Source organism: Condylura cristata, unplaced genomic scaffold (genome assembly GCF_000260355.1).
Source record: "Condylura cristata isolate star-nosed mole 26May11 unplaced genomic scaffold, ConCri1.0 scaffold00039, whole genome shotgun sequence".
NCBI lineage: Eukaryota > Metazoa > Chordata > Mammalia > Eulipotyphla > Talpidae > Condylura > Condylura cristata.
This window is the reverse complement of record NW_004567140.1, coordinates 6,400,622-6,410,096: the sequence shown is the minus strand read 5'-3', so window position 1 is coordinate 6,410,096 and position 9,475 is coordinate 6,400,622. Positions and strand designations below refer to the sequence as shown.

General features: G+C 41.1%; 1 protein-coding gene across 1 annotated transcript in view; it reads left to right on the top strand.

Annotated features, from left to right (window-relative positions):
- Positions 1-1,588: 1,588 nt before the first annotated feature.
- The window catches only part of DPY19L3 (dpy-19-like 3 (C. elegans)), a 62,798-nt gene continuing 54,911 nt past the window's right edge, over positions 1,589-9,475 (top strand). Inside the window, exons 1-2 of the mRNA XM_004693598.2 lie at positions 1,589-1,732; positions 3,869-4,002. Of these exons, the coding sequence (XP_004693655.1) occupies positions 1,630-1,732; positions 3,869-4,002 (237 nt within the window). The 5' untranslated portion in view covers positions 1,589-1,629. The remainder of the gene's footprint in view (positions 1,733-3,868; positions 4,003-9,475) is intronic.

Sequence of the window (9,475 nt, the reverse complement as noted above, 5' to 3'; positions counted from 1 at the left end):
TGCAGTCTGGGGGTGCGGCCCCGGCCCTCGCGGCGTCGTGGGGCTCCCGGGGGTGGCTCTGGGCGCCAGACCGCCCGCCCAGAACGCGGGGCTGGGGGCGGCAACTCCGGAGTGAGGAAGTTTGCAAAGAGGGGTGCGGCATTCTCGGGCGCCTGGGCGCTGTGACTGGAGAGCGGTGGGAGGGCCGGGTGGGTGTCCGGCCTGCGCGGCCGCGCGCTTGGGGTAAACTGGACCAAGTTACGGAACTTCTACGGCCCGGCCGGCCCCTCGGGTGTGGTCCGGCTCCGGATGCTGCAGGGTGGGGTGCGGAGATGGCGGAGGACGAGCCCCGCTGCGTCCCGCAGGCCCGCCCAAGCCGGACCCTCAGCCCTGGAAACTGAAGCTTCACTTTCCTTTTTCAAACATTGGTTGATAATTCTTTTTAATTGCAAAGAGAAACTTGTTTCCTAGTTCGTGCTGTTACCTCGTGCCTGATACATAGTTGACACTTAAGCACTTTCGGTTCTAACTCGTTAGACTGTGCCCATTGTGGGGTTTTTCCTGCTCCTCTTTTCCCCAGAAAGGGCACGACCCCAGGAGGAGGTCATCTGGGGACTAGAACCATCTCTGCTATGTGGCTTTGCCAACACTCCTCCTTTGCTGCTCCAGACTCTTGCATTTACGAAGTCTGTTTTGCTTCTCACTTTTTTTTTTTGTATGAGTGAATGAATAAATTAATTGTATAATGTTAGTTGGCTCGTTCTTTTCTCTGTAACAATTAGTTTATCTTTAGGAATTAATAATCTGGCCTCACCGTGGTGTCCTGCAACTGATCATATTTAGTAAACGATTAGCAAAACACTGTTCATTATTCAGATGAGCGAAGCAAGCTGTTCCTGGGGATTGTAACCAGCTTACTCACTGCCACCACTCCCCTGCCTCCCACTTGCTGCTTCCAATCCAGGCGCCTGCTCCCTGCCGTTACTCCCACCGCTGCTCCCTGAGAGAGCAGCTGCCCTGATTGTCACGCCCCCGCTGCCTCTCCACCCAGGCACATTCCTATAGCTTCCAGTGGGAATTGTTTTAAAGAATGCAGGTAATAAAACTCGATACCTGAGACCAACTATATTCAGCTCTTCAGAGTCAGGCTATTGACAGATTTACTACTGAATGCCTCTTGCATGGTCTAGAGCTGTGGGGAAGAAGATAAAGCTACATAAGTATGCAATAAATTGCATGGTGCTTGCAGGGGCTCAGGATGGGAAAAGATGAGCAGGTGCTGGAGCTTCCAGAAAAGGGAGGCTTGGGGGGGGGAGCGATGGTGAGGGGAGGGGGTCGGGCAGGAGGACAGGGACCCTACCTGGATGCTCAGCTCTTTTCCCTACTCTTAGAACAGTCTCTTTCATACATTTGATTGTGTTAACTATCTGTGCTGTGTCTCGAGAATGGCATTGATGGCTGGTTAAGGTCTGGATGGGTATCCTGAAGGGACCAGGAGCAAGGGAAAACCACTGTCTCCAAGTCACTAGGCCATGTGACTTGTGATCACAGGGTGTGTTGAGAAAAGGTGCTGCCTTGTAAACAGGCCCTTTACTTCTGTATTGTTTTTAGGAGAGGTTGGAAGAACGATGCATGTAAGTCTTTGACACCATGATATCCATCAGGCAAAGAAAAGGAACAAAAACTTCTGAAGTTCCTGAGGATTATGCAGCACAAGAAGAAAATGTGAAATTGGAAAATGAGTTGCCATCTGGTAGGTGCTTTAAATTAAAGCAGCATTTGGGGTTGCTTTTATTTTTGCTTATTAAAAGATCACTCTCCAATAGGATAGAAATTTGGTGAGACTGAATACTTGAAGAAACTAGGAAAAATAGGAAATAAAATTCCTACTTTATTCCTATAATAGCAGACTGCTATTTTAATTTTATGAATGATTAGATAATATTAGTTTAATAGTAGGATTAGGTCAAGGTGGAGGCCTTCCCCTTGTTTCTCAGTTCTCCCACAGTAGCTCTGGATTATGCGATCTGGCCCATGGGCTCTATCTAGAGCAGTACTTTTGTCCACTGTTCAGATTTTCCTCTTTCTAATTTGTCAGGTTTGTGTATGCTAGAGCCTTACCTTGGGTGAGTTTCTTAATGCATTCACATTGTTGAAAGAGGAATCAAAATTTTTTTCTTGTTTATTTTCAATCAAGTTCCTGAGGTGTTTCTCCTCTGCATGCACTGTGAGGTGTGTGTGTGTGTGTGTGTGTGCAGAATTTTATAATTCTGTTTTATCTAGAATACTGATGACTCCTGCTAAACCATACATCAAATGACATTAATTACCAACTTCTTGACTCCTAAATTGCTTTCTTAACCAAGCATAGTCAAGATTTTTAAAAGCATGAAAAATTTTATGTCCATTAGCCATTTTGAATAGCTGCCAGAATTTATGTTAATTGCAGCCATGTTAATTCTTACCAGCTAGAGCTAACAAAGTAATTTGTGGAAACAGTTTTATAAAATGAAACAAATATAGATTGAGAAGTCGTGCCATCCAGCTTAGCTAGTCACAAATAATGTATTTTTGATAATACAGAGGGGCCTTCCAATGATCTTATACAAAGCAAATTCAAGTTTGTTTATTAATTAGACTGTAACTTTGAAGATTATTCTCTTACTGAAGCAAGCAGTTTATCATGTCAGTAAAGAATCTAAAAATTAAACGAAACAAAAGACAAGGGAAAAAACACTCCCACTAACGCACCCATCCTGAGGCTCGCTGTAGAAATCTCAGCACGCATGTGCTTGTAAGCCTTTTTGGGTAGTTTTAAAAACTGGTCCTGCGTGCTGCTGCTGATTGCTGTATTTCTCTTATGTTATGAACATATAAGTCAGTACAGTATATTTTTAAAATATCAATGTATATTTATTATGTGGTGATAACAATTGATTTAATTCCATGTTGCCTAGTTACATGTTTTTACCTATAGAATCTTTGTGGCCCAATTTTGTTGAGAATTTTATTTCCTTGGAGTATATGCCTCATTGTAGAATTAATTATTGGTTAGATGTTATGCTCATTTTGGTGGCTTTTACTCCCTCTTGCCATTTGCTTTTCAAAGAGGTATGAATTTCTTCTTCTATCAGAAGTGTTTGGAAAATGTCTAATTTGTGTACACCTAACAAACAGCATATGAACATTTGTACGCAAATTGGCCAAGATTTTTTAAGTTATAGCTCACAGTTTTAATTTGCTTTTCTTTAGAACTAATAAATTTGAACTTTTGTATTATGTTTATTAGCCATTTTTTTCCCTATATTGCCTATTCGTGTACTGATTAAGTTTCCTACTGGAGTATTCATCATTTTTTATTATCCTGAAACTATCCTATATTAAGGATATTTAAACTTTCGTATATACTATAAATATTTTTCCTAGTCTTTATGTACTTTGAATTATGATGCACTTTCCCCCATGCGGCTTTGAATTTTAAATAATTAAGTTTTTAATGAATAAACCACAATTGTAAGTAGACCATCTAAAAAGACTGTTTACATCCTATATATATATAAAACCCATTTAATCCTCCGTTTAACAAACTTATTAGTTAAACTATAGTGTTACAGTTTGCCAGAGGGGTTATTAAGATGATTAAGATAATGTACTTTTCTCAAGAAGCTGTCATTGTAGCTGGCAAAATGGACAAGTGAACAATTTGATATATTGGGGTAAAAGCTGTAATAAAAGTTATCAAACAGGTTGGTGGAATCACAGAACAGTGTGCCTGAGTAGCTGCTTGGGACACAGGGCCCTTCACCAGCGATAGGCAGCTGTCGCGTAGCTAGGTAATTGTCTGATGTAGAACTTTTGGATTTACTGACTTACTTTATTTCTCTAAAAGGTTGCACCAGTAGAAGATTATGGAAGATCCTGTCGTTTACAATTGGTGGAACCATTGCCCTTTGCATTGGACTTCTTACATCTGTCTACCTGGCCACTTTACATGAAAATGATTTGTGGTTTTCTAATATTAAGGTATGGGGGTTCTATGCCCATTGTCTGGTTGACCTATCAGTGTCTTCAGTAGTCATATGTCAGCGAATAACCAATCAGCACAGTCTTGCCATAAACAATCCAGTCTCTTCAGGTTTGGTCTAAATAGAAAATAGACTTGTGTTTGTTAGTTTAAATAACATCAGAGTTTTTCTAATCAGCTGAGTTTTCTCTTTTCCATTAATTTATTTCAAGCAGTTATTCTACCCAGTAGTTGTCAAACTATAGATTGTGAAATTAGTGAAGTGGATTCTGAAGTGGATTTTCCTTAAGGAAATCAAATAGATGAGATCCCATATCCTATCCCATATAGTAAGCTTAAAAATTATTGTGAAACTTAAAATTATGGGTATATATGCACAATCTGGGTCACAGTATAACAGTTTTTTCTGTTATAGCTAAAAAAGAAAGGCCAAAGCCACTGCTGTAGACCTTGAAGTTTCAATCCGCCTCCATAGGTTACCTCAGTGTGTTCACACCTTTCTAATGCATGCTAATAGATTCAGGGACAGGAAGGAGCCATACTTTTGGCAGTTTCTCAAAAGGGCTCTTTAAATACCAGTTTTGTTATTGTCTTTCTTCTCACTCCCTCTCAACATTTCTAGAACCCTTCTTGGCATTGTTTTTATACTATCTATATTAATTACAAAAAGGAAGCCTACTGCTGATGTTTTTCACTCAAAATGACATGGTCTTTAACCTTTTTTTTTTTTACCCTTAGCTTCTAACAATTAGTTGCTTACAAAGGAAAAAGAGGCCAAAGAGTTATCATCTATGAGAATATTTAAAAGAATCAATGCAGGGTCTAAAGGCAATTCCCAGAGTTTTCCAGAATAGTTTAAACTTTGGTTCCATTATGAGAATGAGTATCTGAGGAACACTACTTTGAATGAGAGATTTGGTTTTAATGAATAACTTTTATGTTTATTTTAAACACTTTGTCGTTATTACTTTTTAAGTACAAAATATGTGTGTATATAACGTTATACAAATTACCATGATACCAAAGAATAAAAATTCTTAACATTCATGACAAGTTGTCAAGAAAACTTTGCTTATCTTTAACTCTTCAAAATAGGGGACTTAATAGATTCCCTAGAGTTAAACAATTCAGTGCTTATTTATTAATGCAGTTATTCTGAATACAGGCTGAACTATCCCTGTGAGCTAAAGTCTAATACTAGTAAATGTAAAGCAATGGGACCTGTTGAAAGAGGCTGTGTAACTTGATTTTTTTTTTAAAGATTTTATTTTATTTGTACATACAGAGCTGGGGTACAGGCCAGAGGCTCAGGGGTGGTTCACCAGAGACAGAGTAGGGAGCAGAACAGGCAGATCTACGAAGTACACTGCTAAGGGGAGCAGTGGGCGTGTCAGGAGAGGTCTGCGGCGCCATGTGGTCACCTCCGGGGCAGGCGGGGATTGAACTCATGCGGAAATGGCTTCAGCTTCTCAGTGCAGTGCTTTAACCCGCTGTGCCACCAGGGAGGGCCGTAACTTGATTTTTAACTGAAGTTTAGGTTTTGAACGCTTATAAGCGGTCTTGCTAGTATCTTAAATAATACTTAAAATCAAAGAAACCTGACGATCCTTGATTTTTCTCTCCTACCAAATTAAGGAAGTTGTTATACTTGTATCTAATGTTACTGAGCACCTGTTCTATGAGTCACATTGATTTAAATACCATGGAGAACATGAAAAGAATAGCAAAGATTTCTTAATTTGCCAGGAGATTTTCCAGGATAATAAATTAATCCAGGATTTGTCGAGGACCTATAATATGCCCGTGGGCATTTCTGCTCAGTGAGAATAATACAACACCCCCACCTTCAAGTTGCTTATGCTCTCGGGGAGGATACAGACAACTGTAGACAATTACAGCACATTCAAAATTAGCACGCTGATGGGGTAAGATGGAGTATTGTGGGAGCAGATGGGAAGAGAAGGCTAACTAGATCAAGGAAGGTTTTATAGAAGTGGTAGTTAAGGAGACCCGAAGTATGAGTAAGAGTTAACCAGGGTTATTGGGGAAGAAAGTGGATGTCACAGGGAAGGAAATGTACAGGCAAGATAGCCTTGAGGGTCCCCGGTGGTTCTGCACGACTGGAGAGCCGCAGAGACGGAGGGTGCACTGGAACAGTACCGAAAGCCAGTTATGAAAGTGCCCGTCTTTAGTGTGTCACGGACAGAGCATTCGAAGTGTAAACATATTAGTGAGCTTTATGTCATCGCAGTGGTGTTTTAGAAAGATGGCTCAGGGTACAGTGTGGAGAATAGATTTGAGGAGGAAAAACTGAAACCTGAGACCCACTGGGATAGTCTAATTCATTGGTTTTCAGCAATACCTGATTATCCGGTTAAGATAACTTCAGGAATGAAGATCTGGTGTGTACCAGACATGGAGCTTGGCCCTTAGAACACAGCATCTGAACATGATATGGAACTGAATTCTGATGCGAAATAAATCAGAAGCTATAAAGAATATGATAAAAATCAAACGGAGATCACTGTCGGGCGGCTGCTTGAACTTGGGAGGTAAAGCAGACCGCGTTGATGAAGACTTACACTGGGACGTAACTGTTAAGGCGGAAGAGCCACACTAAGATCTGTGAGAACACTGCATGCAGGGGCAGCTCAGTGGGAAAGGTTCTATGGTGGGAGTAATCCTGCCGAGTCACAGAACAGGTGCATGTGACCGGCATTTTATGGGCAATGAGGAAAATGACACATGAAAGGAAAAGGTGAGGTTATGAAGCACTTTGTAGGCTGGACTAGAGTTGGGGGTAGACTTTGAAGTATGTATTGATTCATCATTTGTGTGGAGGGAAATTGAGAAAGAAGTGAATACTCTCTCATTAGCAAGTGGATGGGTGGGTGGATGGACAGACAGGTGGATGGTGGACAATTCACTGTGATAATGAAGTAGGCGGAGCAGACTTGGAGAGTGTAACGTTATCTGTCATCAGCTACACAGAGCAAAGCCAGGCTTCATAGGTGAGGGACAGACCTCCATAAAACTGCCACTTCAGGCAGCAGTTGCCGTTTGGAGGTCTCTCACTTCTGACCAACTTACCATAAGTTTGGAGGTTTCCAATATCCTCTGAGGTTCAGTAGTTCACTAGAATAGCTCACAGAACTCAAGGAAATGTTACACTTAGGACTGAAGTTTTATTATAGCAAAAGAATACAAAGCAGACTCAGCCAGAGGGCGAGACACAAGTGGCAAAGGATGAGAGCAGCCCAGACTCTAAGCCCCCGTTATCTTTCCCTGCAGAGTCAATATGGATGACCTTCCTGGCACACCATGCAAGATAATATGTAGAGTATTGCCAAGCAGCGAAGTTTACCTAATCTCTGACATCCCAGTTTTTACTGGGGTTGCGTTATGTAGATGTTTGACTGAACCATTAGCCACAGGCTGCAAATCTTCAGCCCCTCCTCCCCTCCACAGAATGGCCTGATTGTCGCCCAGTTCCAAATCCCAGCCTCTCATCACACTATCTTTTTGTCCTGGCCAGACCCTGTCCTGAGTCATGTCCTTAACACAAACTGTTAGGGGTCACCTGTTGGCACACACTGTCAAATGTGAATAACCCACCGTGAAACACAAAGACACCCATCACTGGGAAAATTAGGATACTGGCTATATCTCATCCACTGGAGACATAAATCCCAGCTAAATTATTCATCATATAGGGGACAAGGCAGGAACTGCCGAGTTCAGGTTGGATGCTCTGAGTCACTTTCAGAGCCGTCTAAGTGGAGATACAACAGTGAAAGAAGCTGGGTTTATGGACCCCAGGACTGGACTTCTGTCCACGTTGGAGATGGACCTTCCTTATTACAGCTGGTAGACATGCAGACAGTATTGTTGGAGGAGTGTGTGGTGAGAAAGACCCTTGGCTAGTTTCTATCTCAGATTCCATCTAGGAGAAGCTATACAAGACGCACCTCTTCTAACAGGTTCCTCCCCATCACCGTCTCCTCTGAAGCTGAACTTGGAGTCTCATTACATTTTTTCCCCCTTATTCAGACAATCAATTGCTTGTAGCACAGACACCCCCATCACCACCACACCCCCATTCACAAGAGGAATCTTCAGATGTTTATTTCTCCAATCTGATGATACTTCTGTGTGGGCATGAGTGTTAATTTTCATCTTAGGTGATCTCAACCCAGTGGCTGTAGAGAACTCGCAGCAGTGAAAGAAGTAATCCTTGTCTTCCCGGCCCAATACACTAGCCAGATGTAGCTGTTAAACACTTGAAGTGTGCCTAGTATGACCAGGGAATTAATTTTTGTTTGTTTTGATTTATTTAAATGAAGCACTAGTTTTAAAATGTTATATACTTTTTCATTAAACCATTGAAAATTATAGGCATTACTAATCAAAAGCATTATTTAGCCAAAGGAAAATCTTATTTTTCAGAGTTCCTATTGCCTTCATGAATATATTTCTATAATTTATACTGTTTTTATATCAGAGGTTATGAAAATATTTGAGAAATATAAACCTGTTTTCCTTTTGTCTAATGGCTATAACTTACCAAAATTGCTAGGCTAGATTTTTTTTTATTAAAATACATTGATCTATTAAATACTTTGAACTAGTCGTAATTATTCAGGGAGTAAAAATATTGCTTATAACGTAGACAAATCATACATTGAATTTATGCATTCAATATGATTTCTTTAAATGTTAACATTTGAAATGTGGAACTCTTGAACCCTAACTTAGCAGTTGAAGAAGATAATGATTTTAAACAATCATAGGAAATGTGCATGTAGCATCCTTTCTTAGTATATTTTTTAAATCAAAAACTTGTGTTATATTTCCTTGCTAGGAAACTGAAAGTATTAGCAACTGCCTTTATTGAATACCCACTGTGTTCATTTTAGGTGTATTTATACATATTTTATTTAATGTGGGTATCTCGAAAAGCCTGGAAGTTTTAACTCTAAATTGTCCGCTCAATGAAATCTGCTTCTTTGCATCCTGGCTGTGATCAGAGCAAAGTGAAAAGGCTCCCAGTGCTCTTGTTACATGCTCTTACTGGCAGCGCCACCCTGGAGGCCTGGCACCCTACCACTGCCAAGGGAAGCTCTGTGTATGGGGAGCAGCTAGACTCAGGCGTTTGGGGGTTGGGGGGAGGTGAGAGAGCACGGGGCTGCTCGGAGCTCCGGACCAGAGCTAGAATAGAAGGGTGCCCCCCTGTATCCAGGGTAGGGGTGGACAGTGCTGGCCAGTTGGAACCCTCAGGGCACTTCTGGGGAGGCGGTACTCAGTGCAGCCTGCAGTCGAATCTGTATGGTCTCCATTCCTTTTCTCTTTTGAGCGTGTGTGCTTTTTTAATTGCACAGAAAATACTGTTCAACAAATGTTTGTAAATGAAAAGTATTACTCAGTATTCATGACCTTTAACAAAAAGGTATTTTTCCATCTTTTTTTTTTTTT